The sequence below is a fragment of the Typopeltis vanoorti genome, chromosome 23, assembly GCF_054136105.1.
Source record: "Typopeltis vanoorti isolate ZY-2024b chromosome 23, IOZ_Tvanoo_1.0, whole genome shotgun sequence".
Classification (NCBI taxonomy): domain Eukaryota; kingdom Metazoa; phylum Arthropoda; class Arachnida; order Uropygi; family Thelyphonidae; genus Typopeltis; species Typopeltis vanoorti.
In genome coordinates this window covers 66,872,383-66,898,267 of record NC_143571.1, presented here as the reverse complement: position 1 = coordinate 66,898,267, position 25,885 = coordinate 66,872,383, and the positions used below count along the sequence as shown (strand labels likewise).

Sequence of the window (25,885 nt, the reverse complement as noted above, 5' to 3'; positions counted from 1 at the left end):
TTGTTTGCAGATGATGTGAAGGCTTGGAAAGGTTATTAGTAACAGTGTTGATGTTTTGGCTCTTCAAGAGGATCTGAATAAGATGGAAAGGTGGGCAAATGAATGGTAATATCAGTTTAATGCAACTAAATGTAAGGGTTTAAAATTTGGGATCCACAGATGGGATGCTTCATACTCACTTGGTGAAGTTATACCGAAAGAAATAGAGGAAGCAAGAGATCATGGAGAAGATTGTGGATAGAGATTTGAAGTTCTAAAGACATATTGCAAAGGCTGTGAAGACAGCTCAGAGAATTGCAGCAATGTTGAGAACACTGACCATGAGAAATAAAAGTGTACTGGTCACATTGTATAAATCTTTGATTAGACAACATTTGGACTTCTGTGTTCAGATCTGGTCACTGGGATTTGAAGGGGATGAAGTAACCTTGGAGAGGGTGCAGAGACATAACAAAAATGATATCAGGACCATACGACAATGATTATGAGGAGAGACTGAGGCATGGATAGTGAAGGCAAAGGGGGGGGGGTATGATCGATACATTCAAGTTGTTGAAGGGTTATAACACTAAGGAGATTTTTAATATGATAGAATGAGAAAAGGGACAAGGATCCATCCCTGGAAGTTTCAAAAGAAGGGGGTGAGAAAAAGGGTAAGAAGTAAGATTTTTGCATGGAGAGTGGTAAGAGCATGGAATGCATTGCCTGAGAGGGCGATGAATGTGCAGACTGGATGATTTTAAGGAGTGATATGATGGACTCTATGCTGACTAGTGTCGAACTCCCACGATGAGTCTTATGACTCCATGGAGGTCATGAAAATAATAATAATAAAGGTTACGCATTTTGGGTTGAAAAGGTTACATACTATGTATCACATTGAAGGAATTGCGGAAACAACTGCAGGAAATTTACAATACAAGGGACTTGGGGCTAATGGTGGGCAGATAATTGAAGTTCAAACAGAATACTGCAAAAGTTGGTGAAATAACTATAGATTACTTGGATTAAGTTAAGGGGATAATAAATAAAAAAAAAAATAAGCCTCTTGGCTCTTTATCATAGTAGATTACTTGGATGTTGAAACACAATAACAAGTAAAGATGTAGAATTTATTATTCCTCTTTATAAGCTTATTAAATAATTTAAAGAATCTACAACATACACAGGATATAAATTAAATTAAACTTTAATCTATATTTCCAATATTTCGGCAATGTCACGTTGCCATCTTCACAGGAACTTAAAATAAAGACAAGTGCATGCAGGCACTACACACACAATAAATGAGGATGAAGCAGGAAGCTAAAGTTTGGCCTGTTTGGCCAAAATAGGATAGTTTACAGCTGCAAGGGACCTGGTAAACACCAGGTAGTTTAGGGGAAGTGGTCGGTCTTTAGTGGACCGGATAAGGGAAGCCAATTTTCTATATGGTCTGTAACACGAGGTCAAGTCATCTTTTTTTTTAGGATTTTGGTAATTTTTTCTGAAGTGCCTCAGATGTAGGGAATGGTAATGGATTTAGAGTAATCCTTTGTTGTGAAGGGGGGGGGGGGTTGTGGTTTACTGGTTTCAATATTTTTTGGATTTTTTTTGAGGGGGGGGGCATTGGCTGAGAAGGTGTTGAGGATGTGGTTCAGTTCTGTGGTTATTGCATTGTCATTTGAACAGATAAGTTTAGCCCTGTTGTGTCATGTTTTAATAACTCCCTATTGTTGTGAGGTGGGGGGGGGGGGATTGTTGGTGGATGTATCTGCCTGTATGGGTGGGTTTTCTATAAACTGAGAAAACCAAGGTTCCATCAGGCTGGCAGGTGACTAGTGTGTATAAGAAAGGGAGGCTATTGTTTTTCTCTTTTTCCAGGGTGAACTTGATTCTGGGGTGTTGGTTGTTTAAGTGTGTTAGGAAGGAGAGGAGTGTATCAGAGCCATGTGGCCAAATAGCAAACACATCATCAACATAGCGAAGCCATGTGGTTGGTTTTTGTGGGGCAGAGCTTAAGGCTTTCTCTTCAAAAGTCTGCATAAAAAAGTTGGCCAAGGGTGGGTAGAGTGGTGAACCACAACCCCCACCCCCTTCACAACAAGGATTACTCTAAATCCATTACCATTCAGAAGCACCTCGGAAAAAATTACCAAAATCCAAAAAAAAAAACATGACTTCGTGTTACAGACCGTATAGAAAATTGGCGTCCCTTATCTGCTCCACTAAAGACCAACCACTTCCCCTAGACCTACCTGGTGTTTACCAGGTCCCTTGCAGCTGTAAGCTGTCCTACTTTGGCCAAACAGGAAGGACAGCGAATATCATTTTTATTGATTACATAAAATAAAAGTCTCCCGGATCTTTGAGAGAGAGAGAGAGAGAGAAAATCAAAAACTGTATAGACTATATAATCATTAATAAGACATGGAAACATTCCTTCCAAAATGCCAAAACATTAAAAAAGAGTGAATGGATATAGACCATGAACTACTGTATCTTGCTTTAGATACAGTCTCAGAGTCTTGAAAAAAGGGTAAAGAAATTATTAAAAAAACAGCAACAAAAACACCTGGGCTACCAGACAAAAGTAAATAAAGATTGGCTTACGTCAGAGATTTTGAACTTATGGGAGAAAAAAAGAATATCCAAAACTAACCTCTCAAAAGAAGATAATGAAGAAAATAAAAGAAAAAAAAATGAAGAAAAATTATACAAAAATTTGAAAAAAGAAATAGACAAAAAACTGTAGATTAGCAAAAATCACATATTTAGAAGAAAAAGCAAAAATACGTGAAGAAGCATACAAAAAACATGACTTCGAGACCATTTATGAAATAGTTAAAGAGATAACTAGAACATACTCACCAAACCCAGTTTCAATATTGCAAAAAGATGGAAACACAACAAGTAGCCGTGAAACAATAAAAGAAATATAGACTAATAATTTCAAAGAAACATTTGCAGCTGAAGAAAACATAGATCAGACGCCTTCAACCCAGAAGAAACTTCTGACACAAAAGACATACTAAATGAAGAATTACATACAGCAATCAAACAAATGAAAAATAATAAAGCACCAGGCATAGACAACATTCAAAAAAGAACTTCTAGAAAAAGGGGAAGAAAGCATAATAAATTACCTAAGGGAACTGTTCATCAAAATACTAAAGAAAGGAAATTTACCAACAGAATGGAGAACAGGCCAGATCATACTCATCCACAAAAAAGGAGATGTCAGATCCTGCACTAACTATAGACCTAAGCCAATGCTATAAAATATTCATCAGGATTCTTCAAAACAGAGTTAAACATTCCTATGAAAACAGATGGAAGAAGAGCAAATGGGATTTAGAAATAGCAGAAGTATGATAGATGCAATTTTCACATTAAACAGATTAGTAGATCTTATGAGAGACAAAAATAAAAAACTCTGCTGCTGTTTTATTGACTTCAAAATGGCTTTTGACTCAATGAACAGAAGCAAACTCATTAAAATTCTAGAAAACAGAGGGTTCAACAAATATCTATTAAATTGTATCAAGAATTACTATTCAGAAACACAAACAATAGTGAATTACAAAAACATAGAAACAGATCAAATAGAAATTTAAAAAGGAGTTATGCAAGGCTGTCCATTGTCACCATATTTATTCAACCTGTACCTAAAAGAAGTAGTAGACAAAGGACTACAGATGTGTGAAGGCATAACTGTAAATAGAAGAATCCTTTCTTTTAGGCTTGCACGGTGATCCGAATGCATTTTTGGAAATTATGGAGACAACTACCGTGTTTGAATAAAAACTTTAGTTTAATATTACTAAAATTTTACAATTCGACGTTTCGACCTTTATGTCAAGGTCATCTTCTGGAGCATACAAATATACACAAGAAACAAGCTATACTACAATCATACTGGTTCGTTAAAGACACTGACTAACCGCTACCACAATTGTTGGCCTGACCTCTGGTGAAAAAAAAAAATTATACATCAACACTAGAGTCCTATTATTTGTGTTGTTGGAACGGCGTTGTTAAGGGTGTGGCTTGATAGGTTAATCACATGGTTCTTGCTTGTCGGTGGTTGGTCGCTCCTTGTCTCCCTTGTTTGTTGTTCATTGTTGTTTCTCGGGGAGGAAGTCCTCTGATTGGCTAACTCACGCTGCTGAATAAAGGACTGAACTATGCAATAGCGTCTAAAAAGGTAAACAAATTGGATTTTATCTACCACACTGAAAGAGGCATCAGATCCCTACCTAACAACATAGCAGATAAAATACGACTAGAAACCAGTAATGTCCTAAATACCAAGAAAACCATACAGAACAACCTGACTAAAACAGAATTAGCAGCAATTAAATCATTAAAAGCCAAACAAACCATAATAATAACGAAAGCTGATAAAGGCAGTGCCACTGTTGTCCTTGACAGGTCAACATACATACTACAAATGAACCAACCAGTAGCCAATAACAACACATATAAAATGGTAAATTATAACCCAACAAAAAGGATAAAGGACAAAACAGAAAAACTACTAAAGTCCGTCACTTCTTGGCCACCAGACACAGTTAAAAAAAACTCAAACCCCCACTACGCCCCCCCCCCCATAATATATGGAGTTCCGAAAATACACAAACAAAATGTGCCCCTTCGACCAATAGTGGAAGGAATAGACAGTCCCAATTACCACCTAGCCAAAAAATTAGCGGCAACACTCAAGGAGTTGGTAGGTCATTCCCCCTCCTACATAAAAAACACACAACACTTTATAAACAAAATCAAAAATATAACACTCGACAAAGACGACTTATTAGTCAGTTTTTTTGACGTTTCTGCCCTTTTCACTAATGTCCCCATCAATGACACAATTCTCCTACTACAGAACAAATTTCCGCCCGACATTACGGCCCTCTTTGCCCACGTACTAAAGTCTGGTTACTTCGTGTGGCAAAACAAATTCTACCTACAAAAGGAAGGTACAGCCATGGGCTCACCATTATCCCCTCCAATCGCGAACTTCTACATGGAAACCTTTGAGCAAAGGGTTCTTGATTCCGCCACGCTTTGACAGACAATCTGGCTCAGATACGTTGACGATGTGTTCGCGATCTGGCTGCACGGGCGACAAACGCTAAACACATTCCTCAGCCACCTAAACAAACAACACGAACGCATACAATTTACCATCGAAATCGAAAACCAAAATTCACTCCCGTTCCTAGACACACTAGTTACATGTCTTCCTTCAGGCAGTCTATCCTTCACGGTCTACCGAAAACCGACACACACACACGGGCCAATACATACATGCGAATTCATACCACCACCCAGCACAAAAATATGGAGTCATAAACACCCTTAAAAACAGAGCCACAACTATTTGCTCTAACCAGCAAGCCCTGAAACAAAAACTAAAAATCATTAGTGACACATTCATAAACAATGGCTATAACAAAAATACTGTCAATAAAATACTCTATAAAACCACAACAAAAATGAATCTAGATTACAGTAAAACCATAGCCATCCCATACATTAAAGGGTTTTATCAGAAAAAATCAACAGAATCCTACAACATTATAACCTCAATGCCACCTTTAAACCACCCACTAAACTTAAAACCATATTCAGCTCCTCTAAGGATCCTCTCCTCCCATTAGCACATCCTGGAGTCTATTGCATCCGCTGCACCTGTAACTTACCGTACATTGGTGAAACAGGACGGCCAATCCCTATATGCAAGAAAGAACACATTAGACACATTAAATATAACCATTATGGTGAAGCAGGCCTCTCAGACCATGCACTTAACACCTTACACCAAATCAACTGGAAAAGCACCTGCTCCTTACGCCACACAAAAACATGGTACAAAAGAAAATTTAAAGAATCCTGCGAAATCCTGATAAACCACCCAAATATCAACAATAAAGATGGTATGAAAATTCCAAGGATCTGGATGGCACACATTCAGCCAACCTAATATGAAAGATTCAACATAAGTCAGGACTCTAGCCAATCCGCTAGTATTAGAAACCATTCCACTCCAACTGGCTGGAATGATGTTAATATATGTATATAGTAGACAACACAAATAATAGGACTCTAGCATTGATGCATAATTTTTTTTTTCTTTTTTTTCACCAGAGGTCAGGCCAACAATTGTGGTAGCGGTTAGTCAGTGTCTTTAACGAACCAGTATGATTGTAGTATAGCTTGTTTCTTGTGTATATTTGTACGCTCCAGAAGATGACCTTGACATAAAGGTCGAAACGTCGAATTGTAAAATTTTAGTAATATTAAACTAAAGTTTTTATTCAAACACGGTAGTTGTCTCCATAATTTCCAAAAATGCATGTAAATAGAAGAAATATAACACATTTAAAGCATGCTGACATAGTAATCACTATAGACGGCCAAGAAATATTAGAAAATATCCTGACCAAGCTGCATCAAACAAGTAACAAATATGATATGAAAATCAATTTTAGTAAAGCAAAACTAATGGTAATAGGAAGAAAAAGGGAAGCAATCCAAATGAAAATGGAAAGAATAATATGGAACAAGCAAAGCAGTTCAATTGCCTAGGATCAATTATCACTGATGATCTATACTATTGTGAAACCATCAAATACAGAATCATTAATGGATGGACAACAATGGGCAGACTTCAGAATGCTGGAGCTTAAAAAAAAAACAGAAACGGATGAAGTCAATGCTTTTGAAATGAAATGCCTAAGAAAAATCAATAGAACAAACTGGACAGAAAGAAAAACAAATGAAAAAGTTCAGAGAAGAACTTAACTTTAAAGAAGCAATAATTACAGCACTAAAAAAAAAGAGCCAACTAAGCTGGTTTGGACATGTTTTAAGAATGAACATAGAAAGACTACCAAACATATTATTAAAATGATAGAATTGAAGGACAGCCCAGCAGAGGAAGACCAAGAAAGAAATGGAATGACAACATTAAAGAAAGCATCCACTTAAACTCCATAATAGAACTTCATAAAAAGACAGCAGACAAAAAGAAATGATAAAAATTCATCTTTGAGGAACTAAACCCACCATGAGCACAAGAGAAGAAGAGAGAATTTTCCATTCAACCCACATAATTGTAGTGTTTTGAAAAGCTTTCTCTGGGCACTTTGTCACATTCCTTTTCCAGATAGATCTACAAAAACTTAAGTACAGATCCTTGTCATATCCACACACTTTCTCAACTATTTGTCTCAAAGTGAAAATCTGATCTTGACAACCTCTATTTGAACTGAACCCAGCTCGTTATTCTCCAAGTTGCTCTTCCATAATCATTCTTAACCCCTTTTCAGATTTATGCAAGCATAAATCTTATCTGGAACACTTAGTAGAGAAATTCCTCTGTAATTCTCAAATAATAATAATAATAATAATAATAATAAATTATCTCTCCTTCTGGTATCTGTATCTATCAATTCGCTACTGGTTCAAATACTATTCAATTTTACGCTTTCATATCACCAGACACATTTTTTTTCCTCTATTATTCTTGAAATCTAATTAAAAATAAAATACAACAAATAGATACGTAGAACAAATTAAATCAACTTCATTAGAAATGCAACTAGAGACATTGTTGAATAGAAAATGCTCTGTTAAAGGAGGTGATAACAGAACATATTATGTTTCCATATTTATGTACAAAGTGCTCTGGAAGGAATGCAGTGAAATTTTTAGATACTTTTTTTTTTTTTTCGGACACAGACAATTTTTTTTTTTTTTTTTTTTTTTTATCAAGGAACCCATGAAAATAGCAATTTGGAGAATGATACTTTTTAAGTGGGTCAAAGCTATATAACTAAGAGGAGACCTCCACCTAGCCTTTAAAAGAATGCGGAAAACCGATTAGGGCTTCTGTCCAAACCTCACCTTCTCGTGGTGCACCCTGTTAGGTATCTACCCTAGATACTGAACGAAAGAGGATGGGCTAACAATTTGGGATTTAGCCAACCAAATTCTATTCTTACTAGATTAAACCAAAATAAAAAATGATGGTATAACATGACAGAATTTCATGACGGCAGGGGAGTAGCCCAGTTAAACAAGGCCCCCGGGTGTTTTCACCAGGGAACCAGGGCAAAACAGCGAAAAGTCAGCTACTGGAACAAATCCTAAAACCCACTGCAACTCAATCACCAGAGTTCAAGAACGGTGCTATCAACATAAGAGGCCTGAATGGCAAAGAAATGGAGCAGGCTGAGGATAAATACCAGATCAACATAATACGGGTGACCGAAACAAAAAAGACAAAAATTGGTGAGATCTTTCTGAGCAATAAATGCAAAATGTTATATTCAGGCAATGACAATCAAGGAAAAGAAGAAGTAGCCATACTATGCAACACTAAATACGAGATTAAAGGCAGGCAGTCTCAAGTAGAGTGATGTGGGAAAATATGAGAATGAGGAACTGGACAATGAGACTTATTTGTGTCTATGGTCCCACAGAAAGTTCTACTAAGGTAGAAGAGGAGGAACTTTTTTGAGGCTTTAGAGAAAACAACTGACACAATGAAAAAGGAAAAGTTGGTCCTTGTTGGGGATCTAAATAGAAAAGGAAATGATTGTCAGGCATACAAAAATATTATGGGAAAATTTGGAGAAAAGAGCAAAGCTAATAATAATGGCAAATACCTGTTGGATTTCTGTTCAGGACATGGACTGGTTATTACTAATGCAACATTCCAATATAAAAATGTGCACAAATTCACATGGCGAGAAGAGGCAAGAAATAAGAAAGTCTCATCGACTTTCTTATTTCTTGATTATATATTATTGATTGTATATATATTATTGATTATATGTATGTATATTATGTACATTGTATTTTATGTACATTGTATATTATGTACATTGTATGTATATGTATGTACATTGATTATATGTATATATATTATATATTATTGATTATATATTATTGATTGATTATATATTATATATTCTATATTATTGCTGATAGCAATGTTTCTCACTGGTGCAGGACACTAGGGTTTACAGATGATTTGAAATTGGAAATAATCACCATTTAGTCTTGAGTAGGATAAAATTAAATTTCATATCGAAAATAATAATACGTAACAAAGTTTTAACGCAAATAAAAGTTGAGCAGCTCTCAGATGTGAACTCTAGACTAAAATACACAAAGATTATTGAAGATAAAATTAAAATGTTTGCGAACAGGAACCAAACCTCGGAGATTCAGTGGCAAGCCTTGAAGAAGGCTGTCATTGATTCAGCCAGATAGGCATGTGGTGAAGTTGTCTGCAAGAATAGAAAAGTCAGAACTCCAAGGTGGACACAGGAAGTTACAGAAGCAGTGAAGGAAAAGAAGAAAGCATATCAAAAGTTCCTGGCAAATAAGTCAGCTTGTGCTCTTAAAGAATACAGAGACAAATGTAATAAAGCTAAACACTGTGTAAAATTAGCTAAACAAAAGTCATGGGAGGACTTTGGCAGGAACATATAAAATAAATATCAAGAAGGTGGCAAAATATTCTGAAGGTCGTTGAAGAAGTTTAGAAATGGAGGAAAGATGCTGTAAAAGATAGAGATGATAAAGTGATATGAAAACGGGAGAAAAAGATATCCTTGAAGTATCGAGTAATTACTTCGAAAAATTGCTAAATGAAACAAGCAGTGATAGCACAGTGGTAAAAAAAAACACTCAATAGGTATAAAGTCAGGAATACACATCCACACTTGAAGTAGAAAAAGCCATCAAAGGCTTGAAATGTGGAAAGGCAGAAGGAGTAGATGATATTCGACCAGAAATGCTGAAGTATGGTGGTATAAAAGTCTTACAGTGGCTGCACTGCATAATTCAGAAAGCCTGGACAGAGGGACAAATGCCAGATGATTGGAGTAGAACTCCTCATTGTACCCATATATAAAAAGGGAAATAAAACTGAATGTGAGAATTACAGAGGTATTTCTCTACTGAGTGTTCCTGGTAAGATTTATGCAAGTATACTTGAGAAATGGTTGAGAAGGATTGTGGAAGACAAGCTTGGTGAAGAACAAGATGGATTCAGGCTAAATAGAGGCTGTCAGGATCAGATCTTCACTTTACAACAGATAGTTGAGAAATCAAGGGAATATAACAAAGATCTGTATTTAAGTTTTGTAGATATGGAAAAGGCCTAAGACAAGGTGCCAAGAGAGAAGCTATTCAATATGCTACAGTTATATGGTGGCAATAGGACATTATATCAAGTAATACTTAGTCTTTATTTGAGTTGTGAGCAGTTAAAATTGAAGGAAGTAAAGTACAGGAAGTTGGTTTAATGTTAAATCTGGTGTCAGACAAGGATGTACATTATCCCCTCTGTTATTCATTATCTATATGGATCACATTATGAAGGAAAGTGGTATTAAACCTGATATCGAAGTTGGAGATGTTAATCTCAGCTCTTTGCTTTATGCGAATGATGTTAAACTTGTAAATAAATCCGCTACAAGTCTGCAAGATTCCCTGACTAAAGTGAATAACTGTTGTAATAGATATGGTATGAAGGTCAGCATTAAAAAGACAAAGACAATGAAAATAGGCAGAAATGTTGAAAATATCAACTGCATTGTGAATGGAGAACCTATAGAACAAGTAACTATAGGTTCTCTGAGTTTCAGCTACTCAGGCATAATTTTTAGTGAAGATGGTAAAATAAATATAGAAATAGACAACAGAATCAACAAAGCTGGTATGGTAGGAAGTCAACTGAATAAATTTATATAGAATAAAAGAGAAATTAGCCAAAACACTAAATTAGCTGTATACAAGACAGTATTCAAGCCAATTTTGACTTATGGATATGAGAGCTGGGTCAGAAATAAAACACTTGACCAAAGGCTAGAGACCGTGGATATGAGAGTCGTGAGAAAGATTAGTGGCGTGAACAGATGGCATCAATGGCAATATCATATTAAAAACGAGGATATTAGGAAAGAACTGGACATTGTCAGCATCCAGGAATGCGTTAGTATGGTCACTTAAACAGGATGGGTTCTGTTTAAGTGACCATACAAATGTTCTCTGCCAGGTTGGCGAAAAAAGACCCATAGGAAAACCAAGATATAGGTGGATTGATACAGTAAAAAGTGCCTTAGAAGATAGAAATATAAGATCTGATAATGTTGGAGTCTTGACAGGTAACAGAATATATGAAGCATCACAGGAAATTGTAGATAGGAAGTTAGTAATGATGTAATATTTCATGTAGTACTATCATATCCTATATACCCTCCCCTTGAGGGTATATATATCAGGAATTTGATGATGATAATGACGATGCTTTTTAAGTGTTTTAAGTGCTTTATACATGTGTAGAAAATGGAGGAAACATCAAAACAATGGCAAAAATTAACCTGTTGATTTGCAGAATAATTTTATAAGGTACAATTGTAGGCTTAGAGTTCCAATACAAAAAAATTGATATAATAAGGGTGAAAAAACAAAGAAAGAAAGTGAGAGATTAGTCAGTTATCCAAAACTGAAAACAAAAATAACATAAGCCATAAAAGCAACCATATGCAAGTATGCACATAAAATACAAAATTTAAGCTGTACTTAATCACAGAAAACAAACATGAAACAAATTTAGTGTGAAAAACAACACTCTTTTGTTTTTTAGTATCTTGCACATGTTACCAAAATATTGTGGTAATGAAATTTATGAGTGATTAACATCATGATATGGTTGCCAATTTAACTTTTTTCCCTTCACATCAGAATATCAGCATTTTGCAATAAATACATTAATAATAATCAGGTCAGATGGTTCACTAACAACAATATATTGAATCGTTACTTTCCTAATTAATTTCCTTCTTCTCCCTACTACGTGTTAGGCCTACTGGCATGTTACAGAGCTATCTCATGCCCTTCTAAGCCTTTCCCATCCTGAGGATAAGGTGATTAGCCCTATGTCACCAGGTATATTCTATGGCTGTAGCTGTGTGTGTTCACAAGGCCGGTTTGCCTGCTTGCGAGTGGAAAAATCCCAAATAAACTGGGGACAAAAAAGCCCTGCTGTCCATGCCCAAGACCAGCTAACATGGCTATGACTGAGAAAGATCCTTAAGCTCCTCATGTCGGCGATGGGAATCGAACCCAGGACACTCCTTTCCCAGGCATATGATTGCAAAGCACATAGCCACTAGGCTAACCACTCGACTAGTTAGATTTCCTAATAATAATTTCATCATTATCACAAACACAAAATAATACCAATCACAAACTCTTCACATATACAGAAAAATTTCACATTTTCCCAACAACACAATGTGGTTTTCAAAAGAATAAAGGAAAACAATGCTCCTGGAAGATTTCACTGACATAATAAATGCTGCATTAGATAACATCAGAACATAAGTTTTTATCAATCTAACAAAAGCATTCAACACAATTATATGCAAAACCCTACTGGACAAGCTAAAACACAATGAAATTAGTGGACCTCTACTCTTATGGTTAAAAATGTACCTGGAAAATAGAAGGTACATTACTCGCATAGGATTAACCCACAGTAGAGAGTTACCAGCAACCTATGAATCACCACAGGAAAGTTCTTTCTCCAATTCTATTTAACATATACAAGCATGACATTAACCAACTCCAATTAAAAAGTGAACTTCTAATATACAACATGGACATGATGTCCATTCATAATGACTACACCAATATGCAGCATTAGCCTTATGGCCAATTGACTAACCGAAAATAGCATACATATAAACTCTGAGAAAACCAAATTAATGATATTCAATAACTCACAAACCCAACCCACAGAAGTTAAGTATTTCACTATTCAACATCTGCCCTCCCATATTTGAGACACCAATCCTACTAAAACCACAACTATTGCACAGGTCAATACAATACCTCAGACTTCACTTCAATGGTGATCTAAATTGGAATGGCCATGTAAACTGCCTGCCAAATTCTGGATAACAGCTAGCAAACTATCATCATCATCAAATTCCTGCCATGTATCCTCAAGGGGTGAACAGGATATGTTAGTACTACATGAAAAATTTATATCATTACTAACTTCCTATCTACAATTTTCCTCCAAATCAGTCTGTTACTTGTCAAGACTCTGACATTATCAGATCTTATATTTCTATCGTCTAAGGCACTTTGTACCGTATCAATCCACCTATATCTTGGTCTTCCTCTGGGTTGTTTTCTGCCAACCTGGCAGAGAACACTTGTTTTGCTAATCTTTCCTCACCCATTCTGTTTAAGTGACCATACCACCTGAGATTAGCTCTGCTAACACATTCCTGGATGCTGACAATGTCAAGTTTAATGATTTTAAACAATGACTTTTGTTTAGCTAGTTTTACACAGTGTTTAACTTTCCTACATTTGTCTCTGTATTCTCTAAGAGCACAAGCTGACTTATTTGCCAGGAACTTTTGATATGCTTTCTTCTTTTCCTTCACTGCCTTTTTAACTTCCTGTGTCCACCATGGAGTTCTGACTTTTCTATCCTTGCAGACAACTTCACCACATGCCTATCTGGCAGAATCAATGACAGCTTTCTTCAAGGCTTGCCACTTGAACAGGAACCAAACCAAGGTTTGGTTCCTGTTCTCAAACATTTTAATTTTTTCTTCAATAATCTTTGTGTATTTTAGTCTACAGTTCACATCTGAGAGCCGCTCAACTTTTATTTGCATTAAAACTTTCTTACATGTTATTTTTTTCAATATGAAATTCAATTTTATCCTGCACAAGACTAAATAGTGATCACTTTCAATTTCAAATCCTCTGTACACTCTGGTGTCCTGCACCAGGGAGAAAATATCACTATCAACAATAACATAGTCAATGAGACTTTTCTTATTCCTAGCCTCTTCTCTCCATGTGAATTTGTGCACATTTTTATGTTGGAACATAGTGTTAGTAATAACCAGTCCATGTCCTGAGCAGAAATCCAACAGATATTTGCCATTATTATTAGCTTTGCTCTTTTCTCCAAATTTTCCCAAAATATTTTTGTATGTTTCACAATCATTTCCTACTCTGCTATTTAGATCCCCAACAAGGACCAACTTTTCCTTTTTCATTGTGTCAGTTGCTTTTTCTAAAGCCTCAAAAAATTCCTCCACTTCTACCTTAGTAGAACCTTCTGTGGGACCATAGGTGCAAATAAGTCTCATTGTCCAGTTCCCCATTCTCATGTTTGCCCACATCACTCTACTTGAGACTGTCTGCTATTCAAGAAGATTAGCCTCGTATTTTGTGTTGAATACTATGGCTACTCCTTCCTTTCCTTGATTGTCATTGCCTGAATATAACATTTTGTATTTATTGCTCTGAGAGATCTCACCAGTTTTGGTCTTTTAGGGCATGGAATAACAGCTCCATGCCCTACATAGACGAGGATTACAGACATCGAGTATTTAAAGAAGCGGCAGTTGTACTACGTACGGGAAGTAACCTAAACAGAAATCAAGGGACCATTCTGAACGATACCTGGAAAAATCTAATTAACTCCCTCAGTTCAACAGAGCTACAGTACACGAATAATCATATTACGTGTGCGCATGTAACGTGTGTTCATGATGCTGAGTAGTTATGTCATGCGAACGTGTCACCCTAGCTACCTAACAGATACTAACGGTTCTTTGTATTTTTAAACCTTTTTTTAAACCTTTTTTGCATTTACCTTTTTTTGTACTATGCAAGCCTTGAGAAAGCTAGTCAGTTACTAGTGAAACCAGTAGGCAATTTGTAAGAACACAAGTACGTTATAAATATATGGTCTATGTAACAATAAGTCTTTATTTTGTACCATGGCTACTCGTTTTCCTTGATTGTCATTGCCTGAATATAACATTTTGTATTTAATGCTCAGAAAGATCTCACCAGTTTTTGTCTTTTTTGTTTCAGTCACCCCTATTATGTCGATCAGGTACTTATCTAATTCCTCAGCTAGCTCCATTTCTTTGCCATTCAGGCTTCTTATGTTGACAGTACTGATCTTTAACTCTGGTGATGTTGAGTTGGGGTGTGTTTTCAGATTTGTTCCAGTAGCTGACTTTTTGCTGTTCGCTCTGGTTTCTTGGCAAAAACAATGAGAGCCTTGTTTAACCGGGCGACGCCCCAGCCATTTTGTATTTTGGTTTAAGCTAATAAGAATATAATTTGGTCGGCTAAATTCCAAATTGCCAGCCCATCCTCGTTCGTTCAGTATCTAGGTAGATACCTAACAGGGTGCACCACGAGAAGGTGAGGAACGGACTTTAGGTCAGAAGCCCTGGTAGGTTTTCCACATTCCTTTAAAGGCTATGTGGAGGTCTCCTCTCAGTTATACAACTTTGACCCACTGCCCCGCTAGCAAACTATACCAATTAAAAGCCACAGTTTACACATAAATTAAAACAGTAATCTATAAAGTATTAATTGAAAACATCTTTAGATATGCATTTGCCACTGACTATAAACTGAACAGATTACACTCACTGTAATATAAAATGATAAAACTGATTTTCTGAGAAGAAAGAGAAGATGCCTTACTCATACAAGATCAATAACAGAACAAAAATATTTAAGGCAAAACACCTATGCCACTACACAATCATGTTAAAACACTACTTCAACCCTAACTACAGAATAACCAAAACAGCATATTAGATAACAAGATCAAATCAATGAACTACCTCACATATAAATACAACAATCACTAAAGAAATACACCCACAGCTTTTATATACCCAATGATAAACAAAATGCCATTCAAAAAGAGAAACCTTGGGACGTATAGAGAGCTGAAAACTGTGCTATGCAGATACTATAACAGTACTGAAAATTAAACAGAAATTACTTCAAACAGGTATAAAAAGTTCTCTGAAGTGCCAACACAAAGACAAACATGCTGACCCCCACTTCAGCCTGCTGCCTATAAATAGAGATGAGATGATTAAAATAGGAACATGTGGGAGGGTAGCATGTGTGCGTGAGATAGAGAGAGATTCAGTTTTGAATCTGACTTGTATTCGTTTCTGTGTGTTCAATCAGAAGCATAAGTGGCATTAAACAGAAACTTTACATGATGTTATTCTTGTTGAGAGGCTTATACGCTGGTTAGACATAATAACTAATATTTAAGGAATTGACAGCGTATACTGGAAATATAGATTAAATAAACTTTAATATACACTTTCCGATATTTCGGCGAACGTTACGTTGCCATCTTCTTGGGAACTTACTAAAAAGACACGTGCACACAAGTACTAATACAACAAATGAGACTGAGGCTAGGACGCTAGCATTTTCCTAAAGTCCTGATGGTGCCCCCTGGCGGGCTATATAGGTAGTTCTTGGCCTTTGGGCTGAAGTTCTTTTGATAAAAGTTTCCCAAATTTGGGGCAGTTTCATGCATCCAAATTTGTTGAGGTTTGGCATGTTCCTAAGGGCCGAGGCTGATTCCATGAATAGTCTTTCATACTTGAACTTGCTGCGGTGTATTACTGTGGCTTTCTTCCATCTTATTCTGTGGCGAGTATCCAGAGCGTGGTCTGCAAGCCCAGAGTGGCTGTACTGGTGAAATCGGATGTAATCCTTGTGTTCTGAGATTCTGATATTTGCTGTCCTGCCTGTTTGGCCAAAGTAGGACAGTTTACATGATGTTGATATTACAAGTAAATCAAAAGCATCCTCAGATAAGCTAAAACACAAGCTTGAAGGATGTCAGCAGGACAAAAGAAAAACAGTGCAATGCAACATTGGTGGTGGGGATGTAATTAATGTACATTATGTACATTTATTATTTATTAAAAAAATGTACTCAGCAGTTCTGTACTAAACTTTAGTAGTCGAGTGCAATAAACAGAATTATTATTACCATTTCAATGCCCATGTTTAACTTGCACTTTAATTATCTTGAATGTTCTTTGTGTAATTATCTTCAAATAACTTAAATTTTCTTAATCACAAATTTAATCAAATAAATAAAAATAAATAATAAAACATTAATTATTACATAAAAAATTACAATCAAATTCAATGGAAAATATATGCAGCACTTCATTGAAGATTGTGTAAAAGAATATGTTGAAATGCGAATAAAGATGTTCATTGTACATAATGAAAATATTTCTGCTAAACTGAAAAAAAAAAAAATTATATGACACCCATACAATAGCTATTATGGGATGAATTTTACTCAGATTTGATACTTGAACCTTTTACAAAAATTTGTCATGCCATATCATATCAATTTTTATTTCAACTATACTGAGGACTACAAATGAACATCTCCAAATTATACATTGTGGTAATTCTATGACTTAGTTGAATTTGATATACTTCAGGATTTGGGACATGTAAAAGAATTTGTCTGCACATAGTTTTAGTTACATGTGGCTTTGTTATTAGAAAATTTTGGCAAAGATGTTTTGAAATGACATTGATAGTGTTATGCTGGGTGGATGAAACTTAATGAAATTTTGTAATTAAGATCTATATTAAAATTTTTCAGTTTTGATTTCAATCTGACATTATTACTGTGAAAAAATTACGTAGAACAAAATTTTTTTGTTTAGAGAGATAAACAGAGTAGCAGATAACACAGAATAATGTTCTAAAATACAACAAATAAGAAAAAAAATCTTCACGACCATCTACGTATGTTGTCTGCATCTTAGATAATGTTAGGTGTTGTTACAGAACACTTTAAAACAATAATTTGCAAGAAAATTACTCTTTCTATAAATGGTGAAAGAAATTCATCTTCAAATTCAAAATTATGAATTAACAGCGGTTTATGACAAATTGTCATATGATGAATTGCTGCTCGATGAATTCCCACTCATTAAATTGGTGTTTGATCAATTGTTTACTCAACAAATTTCTTTTTCAATTAATTCCCATTCAGTAAACTATCTTTCAATGAATTTTTATGAACCCTTTCTTTTAATATTAATTTTTATGGCCATTTTTGCCTATTTTTGCTACATTTTTCCAGAAATAATATCTACTCTCTTAATAGTTATTTGATAACTTCTTTTTCATATGTAGTTCCTGTTTGATATTCTAGTTATCCATTTTACACTAAATTATGTTATCTTTTCACTTGAAGCTTGCAATCTGTCACTGCTACAACTAAATATTTCTTAAATTTCTCTCATGCAGTGCTGATATCTCTAATTCCCAAACCAGTTTGGGTTAGTTCGATAGATTTTCAACCATAGAACCATCCCAAGCTGGTATCTAAGTCTATTATAATCATTCACCTTATAATTCCACATATTCTTTTCTCCCCTCAAGGAGAAACCTCTCATGGATGGGTTCTCCCATAAAAAAAATTAATTAATTAATAAATACATAAATAAAGTAAAAAAGTCCTCACTTTCTCTTATTTTTGATGTTTCCCAATATTAGTGTGACTAATACCAGGAAACCCTTGCATCTTTTAACAACTGTCCTATTCATACTTGAGATCTAAGAAAGTATATTCTGCATTCTTTGATAATTTCCATTCTCAAATACACCACTCCAAGAGTGCCAGCACATATGCTCAATAGCCAGTTTTAGTGATTCTTACACTTCCATTCTTTCAATGAAAAAGTATTTCTAGAAAGCTAATTCCAAATCTATTCAAGTGGATTTGAAGCTAAGTTTCTCCAAATTACATATTTTGATTATACCGCTTTTCACTTTCTATTTATCAATTCTGCAACTTTTATTTCCTCAAAGTTGTTCTCTTTGATTCTAAAGTTCTTAAAAGTAATGTACTCACTAAGGGCTATTATATTCATATAATAGTTAAACTATTCATATAATAGTTATTTGACTACAGAACATACCAATTAAGACTTACCATGCTTGGGACTAAGAATTGGAAAAGGATCGCCTAATTTCCAAAACAGATACATAAATCCTAACCATGCTGATATACTAAGTGGTTTGATAAACTGCCTCTGTACTAAAAACAAAAATATGTAGTTAAGGCACTGCCAACAGTTGTATAAAAATGAAACAAATAACATAAAATAATACATAATGATATTTAATGTCTGAATGCTCTGGCAATGCTCAGAACAAAATTTAAATGCTTTTCAATATTGGGGGACCTAACCCCAATTAATACATTATTATTAAAAAATATCACCTGTCAAAGAATATTATTTTGGTAGGTGATGCTTGTGTTGGTGGAGAATCATCAACAAGCTCTAACCCACCCAGTGAAGTATTTTATGATTTTTCCATTAGTCTTTTTACTGTTTTTTTAAGTAATGAAGGCCATGTTCATTAGGGCTGTTTATTTTTATTGACTGGCAATTTTTTTTAATCCTTAAAAAAAATGCCAGTTTCTTAATAACCGAATAATTTTCTTAATAACAAGACAAAATTTATTTCTTTCAATAATAATGTCCTCACCACTGAACTTGAAATGACATTTACGACATCTTCATAGTCAATAGCTGCAACCTACATCAAATCCAAAAAATATTAAACCCCCCCATAACCACACATCCCTTCTTCCCCCACCCCTCCAAAACATAGACAACAACAAATCAATCACCATTCTATATATATCCAGGGTACGCCTGAAAAACTACCAACAATCCTAAAAAATATAAGTTTGGATGCTTATATATATTTTATAAGGTCTATAAGAGGTAACCCACTTACAGACCATATAAAAAAACTATCATTCTGATCTGCTTCCCCAAAGACAGCCACAGTCCTTCATATCCATTTTCACCAACTCATCTAATAGTTTTCCATGTGGTATTCTGTCAAATGCCTTTGCAAAGACCAGCAGTATCATGGTGTAGCCATGATACTGCTGGGCTATGATATGCTCTCACCTTATTATAAAATGTGAATAAATTACTGAGGCAGGATCTACATTTTACAAAGTCATACTGCCCCTATAAAGTATCATATTCCTATCCACCTATTCCTTAATTTTACTTTTAACCAACTTTTCCAATACATTAACCACATTTAGAATATGTAGAAAATGAGGCCATGAGAGACGCTTGTTTGGGTTTGAATGAAGTTATGAGTGGTATAATATATGGTGATTCAATGATTAAGGGTATGGAGAGTGGTATGTCTGAGGAGTGCTTGTCTGGTGGAACAATAGAGAGAGTGACTTTAGCAATAAAGAGAGGGCATGATGCAGAAAAGATGACAGTTATGGTGGATATAAATGGTGGATATACTACCTGAGTGGTAGTATTAATCAGGTAGCAAAAGATTTAAGAGCATTGTTAGATATCATGAAGAAGAAAAGTGTCAAAGGGAGGATAGTGTGTGTGTGTGCTGCCTCATTTTGACAATTATGAGTTAAGTAGACAAGCGATGATAATGAATGATATGATTGCAAGAATGTGCAAAAAAAAAAAAGAGGTCTGGAATTTGTTGATGTATGGAGTGTGTTTGAAGGCAAAAGAGAGCTGTACGCAAGAGATGGGTTGCATCTGAATGTGGAAAGTCATAAGCATTTGAAGAAGTTACTATTTTCTGAACAAGTTGAAGTAACTGGGCAGGGAAACTAAAATTGAAAAGGCCGAGTGTAAAAGGGAGAAAATTATGCAGTGAATGTATATTTGTTGATCCTTTTTTGCAGAATAATTTGAAGAATAGAGTGAATAAAAATTGACATGGGACTACTGAAATTAGTAGAATGTATATCAGTTCTAAAGCTGGTACAAAAACTAAAGGGAATCTTCAATTTTTGTATACTAATGCAAGAAGCATTCGAAATAAGAGGGAAGAATTTTTGGCATTAGTCAGTGCAATCTCAATAAAACTTGTAGGCATCAGTGAAACATGGCTGTCAGCAGAAGATGTAGTTACTGCAATTGAATGTGATGGGCACAGTATTTTCAGGGAGGATAGAGAAGACAGAACGGGAGGAGGAGTACTGGTAATGATAGCTGATGAGTTGCAACCAAAGAAAGTAGTATATCAAGAGGATAGAAGTGTGAATGATAGTTCATTTGAGGCAGTTTGGTGTGAAATAGTGACCAAAGCAATCAAATATACAGTTGGTTGCTGCTATAGGCCAGGGATACAGGGGGGTGATATTAAATTGATATATCAGCAAATTAGTGCAATGAGTGCCAGGTTAGTGATTATTATGGGGGATTTTAATTATGGTGATATCAATTGGAAGGAGGAAATATCACGTGGCAAAAAGGAAATGGAATTCATACAACTTCTAATTACTTGAAATAGCACATAACTGAAGAGACTCGTGGTGCGAGAGTGTTGGATCTGGTCATAGGTTCAGAGGACATATGCATAAGTAAGGTGTCCTCGTTACCTCCAATTGGTGAGAGCAATCATGTGGTATTGACTTGAGAGGTTGCAAAATTTGTGGATTTCTCTTTTAAGAAGGGTAGGGTATATACGGAACTACAGGTTAGGTAATTATAACAAACTTAGGAATAAGCTTAAAGCCGTTTCATGGCAGAACATGTTGCAGCGGAAAAATGTTGGCAGTGCATGGGATAAAATCAGCAGGCATCTGAGGAAGGCAATATCAGAATGTATTCCCATGATCAGGAAGACAAACAAGGCAGGTGTTAGATGAATGAGTAGTAGTATGAGGCTTGATCTGCAAAAAAAAAAAAATGTTATGGAGAATTTACAAGGAGAAAGGCGATCCGTACACCCATGAGCAGTACAAGGCTCAAGCTAGGAAGGGTTACCAGATAGTAAGAAAAGCTAAATCAGATTATGAGAAGACCTTAGCCAAGAGATCAAGGGTAATCCCAAAGAGTTCTTCTGCTATGTAACAAGTAAAAGGAAGAATGACTTTGGTAAGGTAACTTTAGTGGGTGCTGATGGTACTGAGGTGGCCAATTCAGATGTAATAGTAGAGTTACTGAGTGATCACTTTTCAAAAGTCTATCACCAAAGTGAGGATATCTCTGTACCTGTAGCAATAACTAATGTGAGAATTGAAGTTAATAAATCAGAGGTACTTAGTATATTGCAGAATTTAAATGCAAACACTGCTGTAGGTTTACATAGAATATCAGCTCGGGTGTTGCGTGAATGTGCAAAGGAATTGTCAACACCTCTTACTTGGTTATTTAACTTAAGTTTGAACTCTGGTATGGTCCATAGGGAGTGGAAGGAAGGCAAAGTGGTTCCTTTGCATAAAGGTGGCTCTCAGACCGCAGTAGTTAATTACAGACCAATCACCATCTTGAGAGTTGTGGTAAAAATATTGGAAAAGTTGGTTAAGGACAGAATTCAAGAATGGGTGGATCAGAATATGATACTGTATAGGGGCCAACATGGTTTTGTTAAAGATTGATCCAGCATTAGCAATTTATTAACTTTTTATAATAGAATGACATCTGAGTTGGACAAGGGAAATGGTTATACAGTGATATACTGAATTTTGGTAATGCTTTTGACAGGATACCCCATGGAATACTTACGCAAATTAGAGCAGATGAGGATGAATACTAAATTGGTGATATGGATAAGAGAATGGCTCATGGAGAGATGCTAAAAAGTAGATGAAGGAGCAGAGTCCAGGATGAGGCAGGCGACCAGTGGCGTGCCTCAGGGCTCCGTACTTGGGCCGTTATTGTTTAATTTGTACATAAATGATATAGGAAATGGCTTGAAGGTAGATATGCAGTTGTTTGCTGATGATGCAAAGTTGGTTAGTGCAATAAAAAATCAAGCTGATATTGAAAGATTGCAGGATGATTTAAATAAGCTGGCAAAATGGGCAAAAGGTAATGCATGTCAGTTCAATCTAGAAACGTGTAAAGTTATGCATTTTGGGATTAAAAGATTACCAGCTGTGTATCACATTGATGGAATGGTACTCCAAGAGATTGATGAGGCTAGGGACTTGGGGGTGTTGGTGGATAGAGAGATGAAGTTCAGAGGACACATTGCTAAGGTGTCCAAAGATTGCATATAGGATTACTTGATTATTGAAGAACACACTAACATCCAGAGATAAAGAGGTTATTATTCCCCTTTATAAGGTGTTGATACTTCCACATTTGGATTACTGTGCTCAAGTCTAGTCACCTGGATACCTTGGAGGTTGTGGAGAGGGGTCAGAGGAGAGTGACTAAGTTGGTGAGCGATGTAAAAATTACTCCCTACATTAATAGATTGAGAGCTTGTGGATGGCAGAGGTTTGTTGATAACCGAAGAAGAGGGGATATGATGGAAACATTTAAATTACTAAAATGTTTTTATAAGATTGATGCAGGGGAAATATTTCAGCTATGTGATAAAAGAACAAAAGGCCATCCCTGGAAATTAAAGAAAAGTGTGGTTAACAAGAGTGTGAGAACTAGATTTTTTGCTTGGAGGGTGGTGAATATGTGAAATGCACTGCCTGACTCAGTTGTGAGTTCTTCGTCTGTAAATAAATTCAAGAAGAGGCATGATAGATATTGTTTTGATAGTTTGGGTCTCCCGTGATGAGTCTACTGACTCCATGGAGATACCCGTAATAATAATAATAATAATTTAACCATTGGAGCTCATTATCAACAAATAGGCAAGAATTCCACTGTTTTCCCCCCCTGCAGCTTTCTTGTATAGTTTTGAATTAACAGAATTAAAATTATATTTTAATTCTGTTATTATCAAAAAATGAAGGCAAAGCACAAACAACATTAGCTTACGTACAATTGGTCATACGCAAAGCTTGACAATAAAGTAAAGAGGGTGTCCTAGTATCTATAAATCAAAAATTCTCTTTCTCAATAATTCTGAAATTGAAATTTATTATCAACAACTAGGCAAGAATTCCATAGCATTTTTTTTTTCTTCCTGCAACTTTCTTTCTTGCATAGTTTTGATGATGAAAATATGCAGGAACATAGAAAACTTCATCTGCATTCTCAATAGAGAACCTATAGAATAAGTAAAATAGCTCAGCTATTTAGGCAGAGTTTTTTAGTGGTGATAGCAAATTAAATATGGAAACAGACAACAGAATAAACAAGCTGGTATGGTGGAGAGCCATTTGAAATGGAAAAAGAAATTACCAAAACACTGAACTAGCAATACACAAGGTTATAGGTTATGTGAACTGAAACAGAAACTAAACATAACTAGCAGTACACTGAGTTTTAGGTTATAGATCTGAGAGTTGTTAGAAATAAAGCACTTGATCAATGATTAGAAACTGCAGATATAAAAGTTCTGAGAAAATCAGGGGACTAAACAGATACAATCAATGGAAGAATCATATTAAAAATGAAGATATTATGAAAGAACTTGGCCATTCTTGTTGGCATTCAAGAATATGTGATGGTGGTATGGTAACTTAAACAGAATGGAAGAGGAAAAGGTAAGCGAAACAGGTGTTTGGTGCCAAGATAGTAGGGGAAAAGATCCAGACCAAGATCTAGATGGGCTGATTCAGTCAGAAGTGTATTAGAAGACCAAAATGTTATATACGACAATAATGGAATGCTGACAAATAATACACTAATTTGGAGGAAAACTGTTGATAGGAGATTAGTAATAATGTAAATCATGTAGTACTATCATAGTAACCATACACTTCTTGAGAATACATATCTGAAAATGATGATGATGTAATGCATAACTTAAAAGACATGCACTCTTCCAAGGAGCCTTTGCATTTGCACTTTTGATTAAGGTTTCACTGACCTGACTGATGTTTCAAACTGTTTCTCATCAGAGACTAGACAGAAATTTTGAGGACTAAATCTTCTCAATACTGTAGCAATCTCATGTTGGAAAGTTCTCTGCATAAACATTCTTTTGGTTAGTGTGTTGAAGTATAATTGTTAAATTATAACAGACTTCAATTTGGAGTCATAAAGCACCTCAATTAAATATGTTGAATTATTTTTTAGTTAAATATTTTTAAATATTTTGAAACTTTTAAACTTTTAAAAGTTTAGAAATTCTAATAAAAGGTCAACAATGTCCCCAGGACAGAGTTGATGCCTTTTGAACAGCAATATCAGACAACTTCAATGCCAAAGGTTATATTCTCATAAGTTCACTGGTCAATTTCAAAACTTTTTTTAACTTTCAAAATATTTTGCTATGAAAGATTAATGAATTTTTTTAATATCCTTTCATTAAGCAGCTTTAAAACACTAATTCGAATAAAGACTTCTAAGGCAGTTTTTCCTTCAACAATTATAATTTGCAGATCCACTTAAAAGACAACTGTCAAATATGGGACTGCTACAGTATTCAGAAAAGGGTTTTTGCTCACACAAGGTTTCTGCTTTGCGTGAACTCCCTCTGATAAGAACCAATTGTGTGAAACAGTTATCAGGTTAGTGAAACTTTAATCAAAAAAGTACTAACAAAAACCAAACACAATCTCCTGAAAAGAATTCATGTATTTTAAGCAGTACATTACCAAGGTAACTTCAATGCTAATGATTGTATTCTTACAAGCTCTCACTGCTTTCAAGTTTCAAAATACTTGGATGTGAAAGAACAATAAATTTCTAATACCTTTTCATTCAATAATATCATATCTGCTTTTTAGAAAATTTCACCCACTCAAACAGCCAAGTTCCAGACATTGTATCATCTGCAAACACAGTTTAGATTATCAAAAATTTCCAAACCACTCCCTGTGATGGTATGGTCCTGTTTTTCCTGGTTTGGCCTCGGACATCTGTTTGGTACCACGAACACTGAACAACAAGAGTTATCTGAACATTCTGGACAATGCAATGCTTCCTACTTTGTGGGCATTTCTATGGAACTGACCACTGTCTCTTTCGGCAAGATAATTCACCATGTCATAAGGCTGCTTCTGCTGCTGTAACATATTGATTATATGTACATGAATGTCACCACACTTGATTGGCCTCCACAGAGCTATGATGACCCTACTGAACATCTGTGAAAT

The 25,885-nt window shown here is 35.4% G+C and overlaps 1 protein-coding gene across 2 annotated transcripts in view; it reads right to left on the bottom strand.

The window, feature by feature from the left end:
- GPHR (Golgi pH regulator) overlaps positions 1–25,885 on the bottom strand; it is a 314,568-nt gene that overhangs the window by 227,091 nt on the left and 61,592 nt on the right. For both annotated transcript variants that reach the window (XM_090412614.1, XM_090412615.1), the window contains exon 5: positions 18,851–18,955. In XM_090412614.1, the coding sequence (XP_090268740.1) occupies positions 18,851–18,955 (105 nt within the window). The remainder of the gene's footprint in view (positions 1–18,850; positions 18,956–25,885) is intronic.